The sequence below is a fragment of the Thermobia domestica genome, chromosome 11 (assembly GCF_964235325.1).
Source record: "Thermobia domestica chromosome 11, izTheDome1.hap1.1, whole genome shotgun sequence".
NCBI lineage: Eukaryota > Metazoa > Arthropoda > Insecta > Zygentoma > Lepismatidae > Thermobia > Thermobia domestica.
Genome location: NC_137464.1, coordinates 117,577,884 through 117,601,332, shown reverse-complemented (window position 1 = coordinate 117,601,332; position 23,449 = coordinate 117,577,884). Strand labels below are relative to the sequence as shown.

General features: G+C 34.6%; 1 protein-coding gene across 1 annotated transcript in view; it reads left to right on the top strand.

The window, feature by feature from the left end:
- LOC145664389 (serine protease ea-like) overlaps window positions 1–23,449 on the top strand; it is a 76,063-nt gene that overhangs the window by 30,220 nt on the left and 22,394 nt on the right. Inside the window, exon 3 of the mRNA XM_081731052.1 lies at window positions 11,213–11,312. Within this exon, the coding sequence (XP_081587178.1) occupies window positions 11,213–11,312 (100 nt within the window). The remainder of the gene's footprint in view (window positions 1–11,212; window positions 11,313–23,449) is intronic.

Below are 23,449 nucleotides of genomic sequence, written 5' to 3'. Positions count from 1 at the left end.
AGTTAGGCGCTTCCTTAAACACCATCCATGAAAAACTTGATGAGAATTGTAACCTCATCAAATATCAAACTGAGGAATTGAATAAATGCATGAATACAATTGACGAATTAAAGAATCAAAATCTATCGTTAAAAAAAAAAAAAAAAAAAACAAATTGACAAAAGTTCCTGTAGATGAATTGGACCAGTATAGTAGAAGGAATACAATTGAAATTCAAGGGATACGTGTCTTACCAAATGAAAACTTTAATAATATAATTAAGAGAGTAGGTACAGCATTGGACATAATTGTTTCTAATGATATGATAGATGTATGTCATAGGTTGAAGAAATCTCCCAGCCAACCAGAACCAGGTATTATTGTTAGATTTGTTAGGAGATCAGATAAGGATAAATTTATTGCAAAAAGAAAAGTGAAAAGAAATCTCAGTTGTAAAGATCTGGGTCTGTCAGTGGGTGGGACTATTTATTTCAACCAGAGTTTAACATTACACCGTAGAATAATCTTTAGTGAGGCCAGGAAAGTTAAGAGAGAGAAAAACTTTGCTTTCCTTTGGGTTGTCTATGCGGGTAATATCAAATTAAGGAAAAAGGCTGATGATTCCTTTGTATATACTCTTACTACTATTGATGAGGTCAGAAGTTTAAGTAAAATATGAACAGCAATGATCAGACGTTATTTTTAAATTATCAGAATGTTAGGGGTATTTGAACCAAATTACATAAACTGTACACAGGTATTGCAGCCACTAATTTAGACATAATACTTTTGACCGAAACTTGGCTGTGTGACGGTATATATAATAATGAATTTATTGATGAAAGGTATAATGTATTTAGATATGATAGAATTCACAAAGATGGAGGAGGTGCACTTATTGCAAATTTTAAAGAATTATAGTGTTACTGAAATTCCAATTACTATAAATTATGTTGAAGCATTATGTATAAAAGTTAAAATAGCAACTAAATATATTGATGTCATTGTTGTATACTTTCCACCAAATACTAAAGTGGAAAAATATCTTGAATTCTTTGAAAAAATTAAACAAATAGATGATATACAATTTCATAATATTGTTATAGTTGGTGATTTTAATATTCCTTCAATTATAGACTGCTCGTTTGATTTGTTAGATCGTGATGTTATCTGTAAGTCCTTGGCAAACTTTATCTCATTTCATAATTTAATATCAATGAACTCAGTAAAGAATGCGTATGGTAAAACTCTTGACTTAGTTCTCTCTGTGTTGAGTTGGAAGTTAACGTATCTAGAAATATGTATCCCTTATTAAAAGAAGATAAACATCATCTCTCATTACACTGTCAACTGTTCCTTAGTAACACTATTTCACGTATCAAACATACTACTAGTATTGTATATAATTTTAGTAAAGCAAATTTCCTTAATTTATATAGTTCTTTAAGGCAACAAAACTGGTCAGAGTTACTTGCTATAAAAGATGTTAATCTAGCAGTGAATTACTTTTATAATGTTTTAAATGTTATTATCGATAGTAATGTGCCCAAGAAGAAAATATTCAAAAGGCACCGTCACCCCTGCTGGTTTACGCAGGAAATTGTTAGTATACTTAAAGAAAAAAAATTACTATAGAAAACATATGCATGTTTCAGTTTATAATCTGAATAAATAAGGAGCTACGAAAACAAGCTAAAACTCTTATTAATAGGGCTTACGAACTTTATATAAGAAAATCAGAAAATGACTTAAGGAGAAATCCTAAATGCTTTTGGAATTATTTTAAGAGCAAAAAGAGTAATAATTTAGAAGTCAGTCATATGGTATATAACAATCAAATACTTACTTCTGATTCTGCCATTGCCAATAATTTTGCTCAGTATTTCAAAAGCGTTTACTCTTCATATCGTCCAAATTATAATGGGTATTATTCTCCCATCCTAAATGTTAATAACTGTCTTGTGATCAATTCCATTACTGAACAAGATTATGTGAATGCCATTAGAAAGTTAAAATTGTCTAAATCCTCTGGTCCTGATTTAATTCTTTCGTACATTGTTAAGGGATATGGGAAAGTTCTGAAGATACCTTTATGTCACATCTATAATCTCATATTAAAAACTTCTCTCTATCCTGATGTTTGGAAAATTAGGAAAGTCCGTCCTATATTAAAGAAGGGAAATCCTACAGTAATAGAAAATTACAGACCAACCTCATTAATTTCTACAATAGCTAAAGTTTTTGAACACATCCTTTATAATAAAATGTTTAATCATGTTAAACCATATATATCAATTTATCAACATGGTTTTTATTCCAGGAGATTAACAGTTACAAATCTTGTTACTTTCGCTCAGTATATATCAGATTCCCTCAATAATAATCATTCAGTTGATACAATTTATACAGATTTTTCAAAAGCTTTCGACAAATTGGATCACGATATATTAATTATGAAGTTGTCTAGTTTTGGATTTTCAGAACAATTGCTCCTATTGATTTCATCTTACCTAAAAGACAGAAAACAATATGTGGTGTTCAATAATCAAAGACCTACTTTATTTGATGTTTACTCAGGTGTGCCACAAGGATCTAACTTAGGACCTTTAATTTTTGTATTATTTATCAATGATATGCCGTCTGTTCTCAAAAATTCAAATTGCTTATTGTACGCCGATGATATGAAACTGTATAGACAAATAAGAGAACCTAATGATGTTTGGAAGCTTCAAGATGATTTAAATAGCTGTTATAACGGGAGTCTTAAAAACAAACTGCATTTTAATATCAATAAATGTACTGCAATAACCTTTTCAAGAAAAAATGATCCCACTTATTTTGATTATAAGATTAATAACTTAAATATCAAAAGATGCCAAGAGGTAAATGATTTGGGAATTATTATCAATAATAGGATGTCTTTTAATGCACATATTGAAAAAGTATGTAATGAGCCTTTTAAGTTTTTGGGATTTGTAATGAGGAACACCAGAGACTTCCACAATGTGCATGCTTTAATAACTATATTAAATACCCTTGTTAGAAGTAGACTTGTTTATGCTTCTATAGTCTGGGCTCCTTATTACAAAACTATATTAACAAGGTTGAACGTATCCAAAATATTTTTTTTAGATATTTGTATTATAAGATTTTTAATATTAATTCTTATGAAGCAAAGGTATCATACAAAACTCTCCTGAGTATTTTTGGTTGTAGTTCATTGGCAACTAGACATGAGCGCTCTCAGCTAATTTTCCTCTACAAATTAGTGAACGGAATTGTCGACAGTTCAGAGTGTCTAAAGTTATTGAATTTTAATATAAAATCAAAAAATTAAGAAACCGATTACCTTTTATCTGCAACAGGTCTCAAACTATGGCACATTTAAACTCACCTATTATGAGAGTTTGTCGATTATACAACAAGCTGATACAGGAGAATATCGACTTAGATTTTACTATGCCTTATTCAGTCTATGTAAAATCTTTTAAATATAATGTTTGATTATGGGAGATTTTCAATTCGAACCTGACATTGATTATGGTATTTTGAAATTAAAAGAGTATTTTTATTAAACGAAAACATTTCTGCTTCTTGACAGAAATCTTATTTCAACATTTATATTTTGGATATTTATATTTTTGTTATGTTCTGTTTGTTTTTCTTTCATTTTTGTCACGACGGGCTGGGTTTATAGTCTTTACTAGGTTCTATTTGTATATTTGCATTTCTTATTGGAGGCATTAATACAAATATATCTCTTACTTGTGTTTTCTCATGTTCGTGATGTTAATTGCATGTTTATTTTATTTTTATTTTTGTTGTGTCTTTCAATATTTATAAAGTTTGTAATTATGTAAGCCTATTGTAAATGGGAATATTCTTTTCCTGTAATAGGTGTCCAATAAATAAATAAATAAATAAATAAATATATATATATATATATATATATATGGTCTAGGAATTAATTCGTGCGGTTGGTACGCACACATTGAAGCTGTAGTACAAACACAAAATACATAAATACCTTAAGAAAAATATTGTCCATCGCTAGCCACCACTTTCGCCCATCTGTCAGGCAATGTACGGATTCCGTGGCGAAAGAAGTCCTCATCCTTGGAAGCGATCCAGTCAGAGACCCATGTTTCGATATCTTCTGAAGAAGTAAACCGCTGTCCAATCAAATCGTTGTTCATGCAATCGAACAAGTAGTAGTCCGAAGGAGCAACGTCTGGTGAATACGGCGGGTGGGGTAAAACTTCCCATCCGACATTTTCTAAATAGGTTTTGACCGGTTTTGCGACATGTGGGCGAGCGTTATCATGTTGAACAATAAGTTTATCATGTCTGTTCTCCCATTCTGGTCGTGTTCTGGCCAGAGCTTGCTTCAAACGCATTAATTGTCGTCGATAACGTTCTCCATTCATAGTTTCACCCGGTTGCAGCAGCTCATAGTACACCACAACTTTCATATCCCACCATATGCACAGCATAACCTTTGCACAGTGAATATCTCGTTTTGGTTGTGATGGACCTGGTTCACCTGGTTTCACCCAGGCCTTTTTTCGTTTAGGGTTCTCGTAATGGATCCACTTCTCATCACCCGTAATAATTCGATGCAGAAACCCCTTTCTGCTCTGTCGTTGAAGCAGCAATTCGCAAATGGATTTTCGTCTTTCAACGTCTCTGTCTTTCAATTCATGTGGAACCCAATGTGACATCTTTTGAATCATTCCCATGGCTTTCAAGCGTTTGGAGACTGTTGTTTGATCAACGCCTAATGCTGCTGCAAGTTGTTCCTGCGTTTGACACGAATCCTGCTCGAGCAATGCTGTCAATTCTTCGTCTTGAATTTTTTTTGGCTGTCCAGCTCGCTCTTGGTCTGCCAAGCACGAAATCTAAACCGTGCAAACCACTTCTGACACGTTCGCTCAGCTAGAGCATGGTCACCATACACTTCCACCAAAATACGATGACTTTCAGTCGCATTTTTCTGCATGTTAAAGTAATGCAGCAGGACACCCCGCAAAAACACTTTATCAGGCACAAATTGCGCCATGTTCACTTAACTACAAACTGGTGTTGTTGACGCTTTAATCCACTGCCCTATACTACGAACGATACGCGATGACAGGGGTTTGCAACACATGTGTGGATACACGGAACTGTGGGACGCTCCGTTCGTTGCGCCATCTCTTGTCCACCCGCACGAATTAATTCCTAGACCAAATATATATATATATATATATATATATATATATATATATATATATATATATATAGGGTGTTCTGAAAATGGCGCCCACGGACCACAGAGCGCTATTCTACAAGCCAAAATAAAGCAATATATATATATATATATATATATATATATATATATATATATATATATATATATATATATATATATATATATATACCTGTCTGTCCTCGTCTGGAGACACTAATTGCACTATGTGGCAATGTTGCAAATACAGAAGCATAGAGTAGATCTACCAATCTATCAAATAGTTACATCGATTCTTTCCAGATGACAATTAAAGTCCATATAAATTGATACTAGCATTACTTAGTAGTGTGGCAATGGATATAACTTCTTGATGTAATCGTAGAGTAATGCTAATGGTTCCAAGTTAATCTGCGACATTGCCACATTGTGAAATTTTGATTTCTCATAGCGGCTGAAGGAGGCACCGGAGGGCATACCATCATATAATATTTTCGTTTTGTTTTGACCTGTAGAATAGTGTTCTGTGGTTTGTAGGTGCCATTTTTAGAACACCGGATATATATAGCCGTGGATCCAGGATATGATCAAGGGAGGAGCTAAACCATAGTTTGCCGCTTTATCAAGTGTAAAGTAGTATTGAAGCCCTTCTATCCAGTGTGTATTCTGTAACTGAGCGTCAAAGGGGCTATAGCCCCAATAGCCTCCCTTGGCTCCGCGTCTGTATATATATAACTCTAACTAACTCTATGGCCTATGGCACCCGGAGGTTCCATGCCGCGTTCACAAAAGCTCTCCACTGACTTCTATCCTTAGGCAATTGGATCCGGTTTCTACTTTGTATTCCTATTTCTGCGAGATCCATCTTAATATTGTCCTTCCATCTGCTGCTAGGCCTTCATAATGGTCGTCTTCGGATTGGTCTTCCAGTCAAGACTTTGGAAGCGTTTCTACTTTCTTTCATTCTGGCTACATGACCTGCTCACCTAAGCCTCCTAGACTTGACGACCCTAACAATGTTGGGTAAACCGTATAAATTTTGTAGTTCCTCGTTATGAAGTTTCCGCCATTTCCCATTCCTGTTCCCCTTGGGTCCGAATATTCGTCTGAGCATCTTCTTCTCAAGTACTTTCAGTCTATGTTCTGCCCTCTGAGTAAGCGACCATATTTCTCAATCATGGAAAACAACAAGCATGATTATCGTTTTATATATATTTTAAGCTTGAAATTCCTCGACAGAATTCGCGACGACAAGAGATTTTGAACCGAATAGTAACACGAATTCTCTGCTTTTAGTCGACATTTAATTTCTTCGTGAATATGATTTTCGTTTGTTAATATTGATCCTAGATATTTGAAAGTATCCACTTTATCAAAAATATTATTTAATATTTTAACGTATCTATAATTTTCGTATTATGGTCCCGACGTACTTCCATGTATTTAGTTTTCTCTGCATTTACTTCTAAACCCATGTCCCTGAAAGGGTTTAATAAGATCTCTGCATTTTTCTAGTGTTCTCCTATCATCCCTTACATCCTCTACATTTATATAATCCTCATATCCCATAACCTGGTGAATACCGTTCAACTCTAGGCCCTGGTTGCTATCTTTGATTTTCCTTATAGCATATTCCAGAACAAAGTTAAATAACAATGGCGACAACGCATCTCCTTGTTTCAGGCCATTTTCAACGTGAAAGCTCGTGGACAAAAATTTTCCTACCCGGACTTTACTTTGGGATTCATTTAAACATATCTTAATTAATCTAATTAGCTTTCTCGGTCTTCGAAGTTCTGTAAGAGCGTTGTATAATGTTTTTCTCCTAACCGAGTCGGAAGCCTTTCTAAAATCAATAAATATTTGATGCACCGGGGTATTGTATTTCCACTTTTTTCGAGTATTTGGTGAATGGTAAATATCTGGTCGATAGTTGATCGATTTCGTCTAAATCCGCACTGATAATCTCCAAGAACGTCGATAATCCGAACGTCAAAAATCCGAACGCGGTCCCTAGAAGCTAGTGACAGTACACTAATTCAATTTTTTTTTTTGTGTGAAGTCAGTGTTTTTACAAAAGCTCATTCATATGTAATTGTTTGTCATACATATTCTTATTTTCCCTTAGGCCTATACAAGTTAAATTGCAAGTGTGAGTTACAAGAACAGTGTAATTTAGCGTACGATCAGGTTCCTCAGAAACACGAAATGTAAGTAGCCTTACGTATAGTAATCACTGTATCGATAAAAGAGCATACCGTACAGTATATTTAAGCCTAAATGGCATTTTCTTGATCATTTTCGAAAATATATATAATAGAGAGCTACCACCTAAACAAACTGTGCTTAACATTTTGTGAGTGTGCGTCTAATGCAATTAAATATGGAATTTGATCTACACTAGGCTTGCATACACACTAGACCTAAATATATTTAAAGAGCTCAAGTCCATATAGGTCTACTTTCTTATCAAATAGACAGTGTTCTTTGTGTCTACTTTCTTTAAATCTAAAGTAACCTTAATGATAACATTCTGCGTAACAGTAAACAAACTGAAGGAAACATATTAGGGCCACTAGCGTGCGCAGGACATTGGGAATGTGGGTGCCAGATTTAAAGTACCACCATATGGAATGTCATCCTCTCCCCCTTTCCCCTAAGAAAAGATAGCGTCATTTCACCCGACGCTGCGTCGGCGATGCACGTCACACATGCAGACGGGAAATAATTTACACGTAATCTTTTCTCAGTTTGTAATAATTCTACATAAAAAAGTTTGTCTAATGGGTGTGCCAAGGCACCCATGGCACCCACGTTGCGCACGCCTATGATTAGGGCTTAGAATATCACATCACATGCTTTCTTTCTTCACAATTAGTGCAATTTTCGTGAAACCATGACAGACAAATAGAGTATTGGATCCAGTATTCGGCAGGTGGATGTGAATAATATCCATGACAAAACTTGCACTGGTGGCTACCGTCTTCTTCCGTATGCTGAAGATTTTGGAAGTGATTTTTTTTTTTTTTTGTAATTCCAGATGTACTTTGTATACTTATAGCAGCAGCAAAAATATTTCATCTTACAGAAATATCTGATCGGTACATTTCCTTTTTTTCGGTAGTTTCTTCAAGGAAAGCGCAGTAGTACCTGCTTCGGCAGATTTAGTGGACTTGCACTTTTCTTTTGTAGAGATTTCTTGTCAGTGAATCGCTTTCGTTTTGCCCCTTCTAAAATTATTCTCTTTGCCCCTCACTGCCACATGAAACAAAAGAATATCTAAAGCATATGGACTGTGTAGTTACGATTACTTCCAAATACGATAATAAAGGTAAGACCCCACACTATTGATGCATTCTATGTTCGCAAACATTCTACGGAATAGTAGGAAATGATTCTGAAAACTTTACCTTGTGAAATTTTTTAAGCAAAAGGCGTATTTTCTTTTCTTCTTCTTCTCTCGTGAAAACAACAACACGTAGACATTATGCATTAATGTCCTTCTCGTCTTCCACTAGTTATGTCATAAGCTTGGTCAATCATTTCCTGCCATCCATATTCAATTGACTGTAAATTAGGTTATTCGCTTTGTCTCATATATTAACTCTACCTCCCCCTATACGTAATTTAATTGCACGATTTATTATATTTGTGTTAATGAAAAAAATACAAAGCGTGTTAGTTTCCAATAGAGTTTTAAGTATTACAGTAAATAATTGTGGGACAATCTAAAATGGTGGTTTTTAGTTAAGAAATTTCAAAGTATTCTGTGTTTGGGCACCGTACCTTTGATGGGTCGTCATTTTAAGGCTTGTCCGTATATTGGAGAAAAAATTATGGCAACCCTATCTATACATATATTTTAGTTTCGCTTCATGACACTACGATTCCTTTTCGATTTCATATGTAGTTAAAGTTCCGTGATAAACATCACCTTGAAAGCCTGACGTTAATCTTTAGGTGCCTTTTATGGTACCAATAATCCAAACCAATCACCCCTTTACGAACTACATATCGTATTACTGCACTCTGGTAGAAGTACGAATATGGTTACCCTGTTCACTTCGACATTTTTTTGCATCTAGAAATAAAGCATCTCAACCAGCTTGGAAAGCTTTTCGGATACAGATCACTAGCTAAGATACGGTATTTTAGCAGTACTTCTTGTAAGGGTTTCACAATTGACACATCTAATCGTTTCATAATATTTGTCATTCAAATGTTCTTTCGACTGTTTTCTCTTGTTTTTAATTGAAATGGTGAAAGAAAACTATTTTAATTTAATAGTTCTTCTTTTTAAATGGAGGAAACAAATTGAACACGCGCACTATTTGTCTACAATCGAAGTTTGAAACCACGTTGTCGTGCTTTTGTCATAGGAAACGAAGGTTTACTCTGTAGACTGTGCACAGCGATTCATGTTTCTCGTAGCTCATGTGGTTCGGATTCCAAGTTAATCTATAGGTTCACGTGTCATATAGCCTCGCTGCTGAAAGGGACGTTAAACTCAAAATCAACGCAACTCAAGTTTCTCGTTTGTTAACGGCATCACAAATTCAGCAGCAGTTATATCCACAATAATATTATTTAATAACTATTTTCCTTTGCTATTAAAAGTTACACAAAACTTGTAAATTACTATGGAAATTTAAATTTAACTTTGTACGCAGATAGCAAAATCTAAATAATAATAATAATAATAATAATAATAATAATAATAATAATAATAATAATAATAATAATAATAATGTCTAATAATTTCATTAGACTTCCTTAATTTTAATACTTTCAAGATTTCATGAGGTAAATGCAGGATATAATTTCCGTAGTGATTTCAAAGAAGACTCTTTCCTTTATTTTTTCTAAAGAAAACCACAAAGTTATCTAAAGGAAAACAAGTATCTACGAACTCCTTCCAAATCAGTCATTTATAATAACTAAATCATAAGCTAGAATTATCACTTTCAATTTCCGTTTTCTGTTTCTTTTATTTCCTGCAATGAAACCGCATATTTCCCACTAGTATTACACATTTAGCGATTAAACAAAACAAAAGAGATCTTAGAAACAACGAACATTAGGGTTTATCAGATAGATAATTTCCCTTCCTCTACATTATTTGGAAAACTAAACCGTATACTTACTTCACGCTGTATGTGTGTTTGGGATTTATAATCTCTTTTGAAGTAGCGTACCTTAGGTGTTAGTCGAGGCTTTAAACGTAACGTACGAGTCGCATATATTCCTATCGTCTTTCTGATTTTTGAAAAATAAAATTACCAGTACCCACTCAGAATCTTCAAAACAGACTATGAATAATTTCATTTTCAACTTGGAAGTATAAGGATAGCTGAGACTGTCAAAAATACCAGTCAGTCAGAACATCCCTTTTCTCTGTTTAAAACTATGTCTTTGAATTAAAAATGCTATACCGCATCTATTTTTTCTCCTAAACCGAAAACGTAAAGAAAGAAAAAAAAGTTTGAAAATGCTCGTATGTCTGAGGATATTGAACGATCTGAAACTGAAGCCCTCAGAAATTGTCTTCAAATTGTATTGTCATTTTTTTTTTTCAAATCAGAACAAAGAGGTTACAAACTGTTTTCAATGTCCTTTTATATTTACAATGCTTCTTTTATTAGCCTTTAAAATGTTGGAGGTCATATATTGGGTCACATGTATGACGTACAGCACCTAGAATGTGTTCTAAACAAGGGCGCCGATCCTGGGGGTTGTTATATGTATTTTTTATGAATGCACCCCTCAAAAAAATTGGCGCCCTTGGTTCTCGAATAACTGCCGCTTCCTGTATATATTATGAGAAATCCAGAATAGATTTGAAAGCCTGTCATAGTTGATTTAAAAAGCGCAATATTCATTAGTACTGCTAAATGCATAAACATTTTATGATCAATATCTTTACTGAAAACAGAAATGGAGCAGTAAAGTAGTACACTGTTCTTAATATTTCTGTTACGAAGCTATTTAGATGAATTTATTTTACAGGTACCTTCAGAGATTACCGTTGTCTAGGCACCATAATAAATGATTTGCATATACTCACTTCAGCCAGATGTGTCAGGAAATATCCACAAACTTGGAAACTGTGAGTTGCTTCAGTGTCACTCTTTAGTGTAATATCACATAATCTAGGGTTATTACAACTGAATCCACTCTTAAGTATCTGAATATCAGTTAACAAGTTATGAGCGTTTCTAACCCCAAAGATCATTTCTTATAATTAGAGATGCAAAAAAGCCGGCTTTTTTGAATCGATGATTTTTTTAACATAAAAAGCCGGCTTTTTGGAAAAGAAAACGAGAATTTTGGAAATTATGGCTTTTTTCATTTTCATGATTTTTCTATCCAAATAGCTTTCTTATAGTATATTCTATAGTTAGATAAGAATTCCACGACCTGAATGCCATGTTTATCTGTGTAATTCACCATCAAGATGGATGGAGCACATATTTTACGAATTAAAGCTAACATGAAGAATGTAGTATTTGAGGACAATTTTACAGGCTATTTAACTTTATTTTAACTTTTGAGTTATCGACATTTTTCTTCTTCTCTAGATCATTTTAGTTTGTCATCTGTGTTTCATTTCTAAGAGCTTAGTATTCTAGCTTCTAGCATAAAAGTTAAACTTACATTTTTCTATATATCCGTCAAAGTATAACTTTTTAAATATGTCCGTCAAACCGTACTTCCACATTTCTGTTATACTGTAGTTGTGCAATGATTTAGCAATAATTTTCCAGATACAACCTTAAATACCAATTTATACAAATAATCAGTAGCGGATTTAGAAAAGTACTTTGGGAGGGGTTTCTCTGATTGTTTCGTTTTCTAAAAGTCCTAATTTTATTTGGGAGGTGCTTGAAGTTTATGAGTATAGGCATAACTAATATTTCGTTTCGTTTATATGTATAGCATTAATCTTCCGGATACAACCTTGAAGATCATTTTATACTGAGAATCAGTGTCGAATTTAAAAAAGTGTTTTGGGAGGGGTTTTCTTACTACTAATGTTTAGTTTTTCTAAACATTCGTAATTTTTTATTTGACGGGAGCTTAAAATTTATGAGTAAAGGCATAACTAATAGATATTTCGTTCGTTTTAGACATTCCGCAACTTTGGGGAACAGACTTCAGTCCGAAAGACCGATCCCCTAACCTTCGCAAAACCGTCACTGCTGGTAATTAGTAATAATAACGATTTAAAAACAATAAAAAAGGAAGTCGGCCAACTCCTACACTCCTAGTCGGCCAGTACACGCACTATTTCTACATTCACAGATGGAATGAAGGAAGGCTTTGTCAGAATGGTCGAATGCTGGGTTGAATCCCGAATTAGTGTCGAATTTAAAAAAGTGTTTTGGGAGGGGTTTTCTTACTACTAATGTTTAGTTTTTCTAAACATTCGTAATTTTTATTTGACGGGAGCTTAAAATTTATGAGTAAAGGCATAACTAATAGATATTTCGTTCGTTTTAGACATTCCGCAACTTTGGGGAACAGGCTTCAGTCCGAAAGACCGATCCCCTAACCTTCGCAAAACCGTCACTGCTGGTAATTAGTAATAATAACGATTTAAAAACAATAAAAAAGGAAGTCGGCCAACTCCTACACTCCTAGTCGGCCAGTACACGCACTATTTCTACATTCACAGATGGAATGAAGGAAGGCTTTGTCAGAATGGTCGAATGCTGGGTTGAATCCCGGACTTCCCGATAGAAGCGCAAAAGCCAACCACTCAGTCATGTTTGTTGTGCACTTGTATTTAGCTTAACTTAAATATATTCCGTAGTCCTTTTTTTGGGGGGGGGAGTTCCCTAATGATATGTTGAATTCCTCTTGTTAAAAAATCAGAAAACTTGAGGACTGGGTAAACCGTGATGTCGTCAAGGGCGTCCATGTTGTGGTTTCCAAGGAAGGGCAATTATAAGCGACGTTTCAAAAATAGTTTCAAATTGCTGTAACTAATGTAAAAATTCTATTGGATTTTCAATATTCTGAAGTACATTTTCCTCTAGGGGGGCAAGCACTCCCTTCCTGATGGGCGCCCTTGATGGTGGTTATAAAAAACTTGACTGTAGAATTTCAAGAATATACAGAACCAAAAGTTTCAGATGTGCAGCCTTTAATTGTATCATATAAATCTAAGTATTTCTCTTATGTTTTATTTTAATTTTATTTTGTTTCAAAAAGAGGGTATGGAATATTTTGAAGTAAAAATACTACATACAATTTTGCTAGTTATTTGTATATTTTTTTAAAAGAAGTTTTTACTTTTAGGGTTGGCTCGTTTACACCAGCTGTTTTTTTAAATAACTGGTTTAAAGTAAAAAAATAAAAAGAACAAAAATGCGAATCGTGTGAACTTCATGGTGACGTTTCCACATGTCAAACCATCTCCATTAGTCTTATTTCCTTTTCACCTTTTAACCAAGGTGTCCATGTTCAATTCTCGGTCGAACCACAACCCTTCTTTCATGTGTAAACCAAGTAGCGGTTCGGATGTCACTTTAAGCGAAAGTCTTCTCCTTGATAACCTCGGTATTACGTAAGGATGTTAAGCCTAAACATACGAAACGAACCCAAATTATATATTTCTGCATGCATGTTGTTTTATAAAGAAGCCAAGGTTACTTAAATATATTGATTGAAATTGGTAAAATTTATCGATTGCCTACGTAGCTTCCAACATTAGCTTGGATTGGACTTTCAATGATATCTACATACTAAATTTGTAATTTAATACCTCAGTTTTAGCGTACTGATTATAATACGTTGACCTTTAAATTTTACATGGAAAGCAATAACAGGATTTTCCCGTTATTGTTTTACATTTAAAAGAATGACGGGATTTTCCCGATGGCTAGGGCGGGAGTTTCTCAATTAAAGAAATTTACTGACCGGACTTCTTTAAGCTTATGGGACCTCTTCCAGCATAACCCCGTTGTTGCATAATAACACCAAGGCGAAACAAACTTATTTCTGTGAATATGTAATATAAATACATAAAGCCAAATATCTAAATCAAAAAACCTAGTTTAAACCCAAAAAAAGCCTGGTTTAAACTGCCCCCCCCCCAAAACGGGGTTTTGGCATTTTCAGAAACAACCATGGTTGTTGCCAACTCTGCTTACTTTTGTATATAGGATGTTAATTTAATTTTTTTATTATATACATTGGTTAATCCTTTGGAATTCATAATGTAAAAATGTTGAAGTAAAATTGTTTAAAATATCTTTTCGAAATTCATGGTTTATTTTTGAGGTTTTATATTATTATCGGCATCAACCACTAATTAAATGACTTTTTGTGTTATAGAAAAGCGGAACAAAGTCTGCTTTATCAATTTAAAGCAGAATTTTGAAAAAAGCCAAAATTTCCCAAGCAAAAAAAGCGAAGCAGAAAAAACCGAGTTTTTTTTCCAAAAAAGCCGTTTTTTTCCGAGCCCTTGCATCTCTACTTATAATTCAGTGCATGTGTATAATGCGTTTCAACCGGATTTTGTTCAAATGGCGAAGTCTTCTCCATGGTTTCATTTTCAATTTTATTTTTCTTCCTTTAGTAGAAAGAGATTATGAAATCATTAGGTGTTTGCACATAAAATATTGGATTTTTGGATAACGTAAGTTGAATTTCCGAAACCACAAATGATGGTATGTTCGGAAAGTGACGGGTACATGTTTCCGTACATGCGCAAGGAATAATATAAGTGCTAGTGTATTATAGACACAAGGACATAAATTGAAATCGCTTTTCTCTTTACGAGTTTAAACTTGATTACGACGGGTCAAAGACACTGAGGAACATCACCAATACCGTAATTAATGAGTGATATTTACATCAATGGTTCAAAAAATTCCGATCCGGCGATGTAAAGCTTATAAGTAAACAGCGTGGACATGCATCAACAATTATGAACTGAGCACTAGTCTAAGACTGACTCTAGACTCTGGAAACTTGATTTCTACTAAGTAAATTTTGTTTAACGTTTCAGTGTCAAATAAGAAGTTCTTTCAATATGCGACAAACTAATATTTTAACGTTTATAATAAATATGAATAATCACGGCGAATATATCAGACATATGAGACTATCCAATTAATTGTTTCCCAGTCCTGATCCCACTTCATAAACTCTGTCCACATATTAAAATGTAGTAAGTAGAAAGATCGAAAGATAACACTACAGAGTGATAACAAGCTTTTTAGAAAAATATCTTCTCTCTGAAAATTTTAAATTAGTTGTTTCCTGCAATTTGGTTTTTATTTGTATATGTAATACATAATCCAGCACAGAAAAATATTAGTCATTAATGGCAACTTTTTCATTCATTTGCACTGAATGAAGATAGAGTACGGAAATGAACTAATTGACTAAGGCAATAATTTCCAACTGGCCGATATATGTCATAGGAGCTGACTTAGGGAAGAGAACAAGGTACGTTGAATGGAATAAAATAAGTGTTGGCAGTAATGAGTTCACGAGTAGTGTATCCGCACAATCATCGACTACGCCTTATCTTTACGACACTACTGTCTTTCATCAATGCATGGTTTGCTGTTTACTCCTTATTCTCTCTGTGACTTTTACTGACAAGTAAGGTTTCCCAGGTGATACACGCCGATTTTAATCAAACTTCACAGGTTTGTAGAACAGCAAAAAATAAGCGACACGTATTTTTTTGTAGCGGCCCATATGCATATTTAGGCGGTATAATAGTTCTGTCAAATTGGGACAACAAAGCATACTTTAGGTAATAGCGCGAAAACGAGAAGAGATAGCCAAACGTTGTAAAAGAGCAAGTTGTCATGACACGATAAGCATTTCAATAACACATAGCGCTTCCACGGGGATAACACACAACATCCGCAAATGGACCAATCAGAGATGAAAAGTAGTCACAGAACTTTATCTATTACGCGGAATCCAAATAATGTAGGTAAGAATAAAGAATGATAAAGAATAAGTGATACGTGTTTTTTCGTTTTTGCAAGATGAGACAAAAAAAGTAAATAGATGCATCGTTATCTCAATGTCAAAAGATTGGAGAACTGGGAATATGAAGATGTGAACGCCTGTATGAGAGGCAACCTGTCAATCAGTGTTGTAGAACTGGTTGCAGGTGACAGGTAGAATCCTGCTCGAGAGATAAATACCAAACATGGTCTTATTGATCAATGGTTTATATGTTATATCTATTAGTAGTTAGTGATTGCGAACAGTTCAATGCTCATGATCAGTAATTTGAAAGCCACCCAGCATTAAACGAAATCACACCCTTCCTGTAAGAATCGGCCGTATAGGATAGTAATACAAACATTGATATTGTTTTGCAACAAGCCCCGTTGTAGGGATAAATAGGCCCCTTTGCGGGATACTAAACAACATGAATTGCATGTTCTTCGGCTTTAGTTATGCCCAATTCTTTGTCAATGACGCTAGACCTGTTTTCTAGAAGTTTGTGTTCGGAATGCTATGTTTAGTTCTATCTATTAATACAACAGAGGAATGGTTTCCAATATTGACATGTGGCAAATTCAAACGCATTTGAATGGCCAAGAACGGAATTTATGTACTGTTTTCGTAAATGTATATCGAACTGTTTTGTTAGTTAGTTGTAGGACTTTTAATTTTTGTTCAATGGAACTGTTTTGTTAGTTAGTTGTAGGACTTTTCATTTTCATTTGACGTGCCATACTTTATACTGTTTATATTTGTATATTTCGAAACAAATACATGTAGCCATGAATCATTTAATATCGTTTTAATACTGCTTATGTCAAGAAAGTTCTATTAGGCTCATGTCCGATTTCAATAAGAATCATTTGTATGACGAATATTTACTGCAATTGCTTATATTCGTTCCATACAATATTCGACATTACGCTACATTCTGTTAAATAGCAGTCGGCTATGGTTCAACATACAGCATATTACCTAAAATAGTGCTTGTGTAACACATTCATGTGTTTTGGTTTAAATGCATGTTCATATGCATGTGACTATGAATTGTCTATTTTTGTCAACCTGTTCAATTGTGTTCAACATGTTGTTTAGTATCCCGCAAAGGGCCTATTTATCCCTACAACGGGGCTTGTTGCAAAACAATATCAATGTTTATATTACCATCCTATACGGCCGATTCTTACAGGAAGGGTGTGATTTCGTTTACTGGCTGGGTGGCTTTTAAATTACTGATCATGAGCATTGAACTGTTCGCAATCACTAACTACTAATAGATATAACATATAAACCATTGATCAATAAGACCATGTTTGGTATTCATCTCTCGAGTAGGATTCTACCTGTCACCTGCAACCAGTTCTACAAAACTGATTAACAGGTTGCCTCTCATACAGGCGTTCACATCTTCTTATTCCCAGTTCTCCAATCTTTCGACATTGAGATAACGATGCATCTATTTACGTTTTTTGTTTCATTTTGCAAAAACGAAAAAACACGTATCACTTATTCTTTATCATTCTTTATTCTTACCTACATTATTTAAACTCCGCGTAATAGATAAAGCTCTGTGACTGCTTTTCATCCCTGATTGGTCCATTTGCGAATGTTGTGTGTTATCCCCGTGGAAGCGCTATGTGTTATTGCAATGCTTATCGTGTCATGACAACTTGCTCCTTTACAATGTTTGGCTATCTCTTCTCGTTTTTGCGCTATTACCAAAAGTATGCTTTGTTGTCCCATTTTGACAGCCCTATTATACCGCCTAAATATGCATATAGGCCGCTACAAAAAAATACGTGTCGCTTATTTTTTGCTGTTCTACAAACCTGTGAAGTTTGATTAAAATCGGCGTGCATCACCTGGGAAACCTTACTTGTGAGAATACGACCAGCAAATTGTGACATCAGAGCATACAGTTGAAAATGACTGGACTGAGATAATCGGCAATTACTATATGTGAGCTACTTCATTTTTAAAATAATTCACGACGTCTACTGATAAACAGAAACAGACACTACTACAAGCTTTGCAGTATTTCCGCACTCCAACTGTCAGACGTGTGTGTATGTGTGTCGTAATCGGATATGTAAGTACAAAGTTGAATTGGCCCAAGAAGTACCGTAGTATGTCAAGCTGACTATTTAACACGAAGTATTTGCAGTCAGTTTTTAGTGACGATAAGTGCCCAATCACATAAGCTGTTACTATATGAATTCGAACTCGGGCACAACTTCATCGAAGAAACCCAAAACTTTTGCTATCCAAAAGAGAAATTGCAATGAACCACGGCATAGCAATTTGTTGGTTCCAGAAATTTTGCTGGAGTTTGTTAAATGTTCAAGATAAGCCAAGATCTGGCCGCCCTAGGGTAACAGATTTTTAGGTTATCTGACACGCCATTCATGATAATCCATCCACCAGCACCGACAGTTATCAAACCAACTTCGCACGTCTCAGTCCACCGTAGTGCGTACCTTCAGAAACTCGGGAGAACCATCAAAATCTGCCGCATTGTGCTGAGTTGATCCCAGCTCAGCTGCAGAGGAGATGGATGTACGTCTACAACTGTTGCAAAATCCGCGTGATGTAAGTTTCCTGTCACATCAGATGAAAAGTGAATGTTTTTCAAAATCCGAATGAGCAATTGAGCAAGGGCCAACTTTCAGAACCTGTCGTCAAACACCACTCTTTAGAGGTAAAGTCCTGCTCTGTATGTTGTGGAACTATGAGGGCGTAATTCGGGTGAAATTCGATCCTGTAATACATCAATGCCGACCTTATTTCCAAACAGTCGCAGCCAATGTATGGTACACTACGTCAACAATATCCTGAATTGGTGAACTAAAAGCGCTCTCTGATGCAACATGGTAACTCAAAACTACACTCTACTCGAAAAACGTAACAAAAATTACATAAACTTGATGGCGTTGAACTTACGCCACACCTGGCATATAGTCCTGACCTTGTCTATTCGAGTTACTGCCTGTTTCTGTCCATGGTACACTTAACTGAAATCACGATGCTTCACCAACTAGCAAAAGGTGGAAACGACAATGACTGGCTGACTACTTTGTTTCTAACAAGGGACATCACCCAATTGTCCGGCTCCGATTTCAATGAAATTTTTGTTGCTGATAGAGAACATGTATTCATTACTTGTGATGACAGAAATTTTTGCCATGGTGCATGTTTTCTATTTTTTAATAATTTTTAAAGGTTGTGATGTGGTTAATAGAGATTACTGCAGAAGTCCCTTACTACCCTTTGTAAACGGAGTGTTAATGAAAGAACAGCCATGTAGATACGCATAGGGCCTAGGTAGAAGTCGTATGGTACGTATGACCTTGACGGCAGCCATCTTGAAATCCGCCATTTTGAATTAAGGTCAAGTTTTTTAAATGGGAATAGGGTAATATGATACATAATTTCGGGCTAGAATTTAATCAGGAAGACAATAGTGAAGTCAGTTTTAAGATGCGCCCATTTCGTGAAAAGTTACAGGCATATTAATTGTTTATACTTACTATGTGCGTAAGTACCTTACCTCCGCTTGTAACCCGCGTATTAATGATAATAAGTGGATAAATGTTTCGGTAATACATATTATGCCTAGAGGGAAGTGATACGATAAGGGTATCATTGACGGCAGCTATCTTGAAATCCGCCATTTTGAATTAAAGTGAAGTTTTGAAAACTGAAAACCATAGCATGTGACACCAAATTTTAATAGTAAATTTTCCCCAAAAGCCAATGGTATGCTTATTTTTGTTCTATAGTTAACCAGTATAAATTTATGACTCTTATAATGTACACGAAACGTCCATTATTCGATCTTTCAAATTGGCAACAGTCCTCATTTTCATCGCATGTTTTAAGATTCCAACTGGCACTTTGCAATTGTTTCCATGGCTCATGTTTTCTAAATTTATTACATTTTTAAGAGTTGCGATTCCTCAGTTCATGAATAGTGTTGGGATAAGCATCCAGCAATCTTTCTGAATTTTGAAGACTTACCATGTAATTATTAATTTCCCAGGCAGTGTAATTATTTATTTTAACCCAGAGTACATGAGAAACCTATGGACCTAAGTGATGTAAAGAAATACAAATGAAATTATAAGAAATTGGTGTAACACGAACTCAAAATTATCATGAAATGTAGCCTACATGTTGCGCAAACGACAAACAGTATTTTTTTTTAAAATAAATACAACTTTACAACTTTAAAGGAACAGCAGCAATGATAGAAAATATCAGACATAATATGACTGTTCCCAAAACACTGTTTGTACCATGAACAAAATATGAAAACAGGTAACTTGTTTATAAAGAGGTATAACTTAATCGAGTTCCCGATCAATACTGATTATAAATCTTACAAACATAAACCATCGACAACAATCGCTGGAAAACGAATGACTCTTTTGTCTAACTAGCTTAAATATTGCCATAGAAAATAAATAAATAAATAAATATACAATAAACAAATAAATATAAAACAAAACAAAAGACCATTGATTTGCACAACAATCATATTTCGTTTTCTTTTTTGAAGTGAATTTTCATTTGATTTCTCGTCTCATTTACTTTCCATTACAAGCTACGCCTTCGGTATTATGTGAATGCAAAGTTGGAGTTCTTTCGTTCTGCGATGATTCATGTCAGTAAACGAGTTTTTGAAGGGCAGGTATAGGAAATAAATAATTACATTGCCTATGAAATTAATAATTACATGGTAAGTCTTCAAAATCCAGAAAGATTGCTGGATGCTTATCCCAACACTATTCATGAACTGACAAATCGCAACTCTTAAAAAATGTAATAAATTTAGAAAACATGAGCCATGGAAACAATTGCAAAGTGCCAGTTGGAATCTTAAAACATGCGATGAAAATGAGGACTGTTGCCAATTTGAAAGATCGAATAATGGACGTTTCGTGTACATTATAAGAGTCATAAATTCATACTGGTTAACTATAGAACAAAAATAAGCATACCATTGACTTTTGGGGAAAATTTACTATTAAAATTTGGTGTCACATGCTATGGTTTTCAGTTTTCAAGACTTCACTTTAATCCAAAATGGCGGATTTCAAGATGGCTGCCATCAAGGTCATACGTACCATACGACTTCTACCTAGGCCCTATACGTATCTACATGGTTGTTCTTTCATTAACACTCCGTTTACAAAGGGTAGTAAGGGACTTCTGCAGTAATCTCTATTAACCACATCACAACCTTTAAAAATTATTAAAAAATAGAAAACATGCACCATGGCAAAAATTTCTGTCATCACAAGTAATGAATACATGTCCTCTATCAGCAATAAAAATTTCATTGAAATCGGAGCCGGACAATTGGGTGATGTCCCTTGTAAGAACAAAACGTATTGGCGTAGAATCGAGGAACTGGCAGACAAGTGTTGCAGACAGTCCAACAGCAGATGTTATATTTTGAATGTTGATTTACTTTCACTTTACTGTAATAAGTACTGGTATGTTGTGCGTCAGAATACTGCAAGCCTTAGCCTTGTAAGAACAATTCCTTGATTAATCTTACTCTTTCTCTCGATGGCTTAGCTTTACTTCACCACCTGCCGAAGTAACCAAAATAATAGGAAGATTTTTAAAAATAACGATCGAACCAATAACTATTTCTAACAGCATGAAAATTAATTTCCAGGAGTACTTAGGGAAATTAAAACATAAAAGAATCAAAATAATCGAAACATTTAATTAACTGTCGTTGATAAGAATAACAAGTAACGTCTACAAAGTATCAAATTGAAAACACGCATATTTAACATGTCTACAAAACGGCACATGTACTCTTTCATTACATTTTTCATCATAAGGCATTTTTTAAAATTTCTTATACATAGTAATTTACCCAGAATATTTTCAAAAATTGTGGGAAAAGAGCATTTCTTAAGAGATTTACTAAATCATTTTATCTTATACATACAGTATGTTTATTATGTATAACCCTAATTTAACGCATTGAAGAAAATCATTGTTTTGAAAAACAGTTCAATCCCATGTTAAAAATTGGCTGTTCTTTGCTATAATCCTTTGCATGTTACTAATGTTACGAAGGAAATACTTCTTATGATATACCAGTAATCACAGTAATAAATGTACCATTTTCTTTAGAAACAAATTGTTTCATAGCAGTTCTACAAGTACTGATCTCGAATCACGATTACATAATTATTATTTATAATAAATTTATATTCGATTTCCTTGTGAAGTAACCATAGTGAGAAATTATTATTATTATTATTATTATTATTATTATTATTATTATTATTATTATTATTATTCAGAACAACACAAAGAATGGTATGCAGCAACAATAGAAATAGGTCATTTTTAGATAGGTTATTACGAAATCATGAAAACAAAAACTGACAACATAAAGTAGACAAATTGTTTCTTCGAATATTGTAATAATGTATAAGGTGCATCTGAAAAGTTCTGTGAATGGCACCATGTGTTAAAAACCGGGCTGGTTAGGTTTTTAACACATTGGACAAGCATACGTATTGAAAGACATATCAACAATCACTCCCTATTGTGCAAATCACAGAAGTTAAGCACTGGTGCACCTGCGACCAAGCTATCGGATTCGATGTGAGAATTCGTGTCGAGACAAAATGGACCAATGTTTTATCATGAATTTTTGCTTCAAATTAGGGATAACGGCAACAGAGACCCAAGGAATATTAATATAAGTGTATGATGTTGAACCAATGAGTAGAAACTGTGTGTTTGATGGTTTAAACGTTTTAGAGACGGAAAGGAAAGTGTCGAGGATGAACTGTGTTTGGGTCGACCATCAACAAGCACAATCGCAGACAAAATCGAACGAGTGCGACGAAAACGTGATTATCGGCGCATATCTTTAAGAATGATAGCAGAAGAGTTGAAGATAAGCAAAGACAGTGTACCCACTATAGCTCACGAACATTTAAGAAAGTGGTAGATTTGTGCCCAGTTTGTATCGCGCACGGTCACAGACGAGCAAAAGCAAACTCCGATGGAAACATCTGCCCTTTTCATTGACATGTCTGACTGGAATCCGTAGGTTTCGGAAACCATCATTACTGGAGATGAGACCTGGTGCTACCAATACGATCCGAAGACCAAACAACAATCAATGGCATGGTGTTCATCGTCTTCTCCGCCTCTCAAAAAAGGTCTGCTGAGAAAATCCAAGATTAAGACGTTGTTGATCGCCTTTTTCGACAGCAAGAG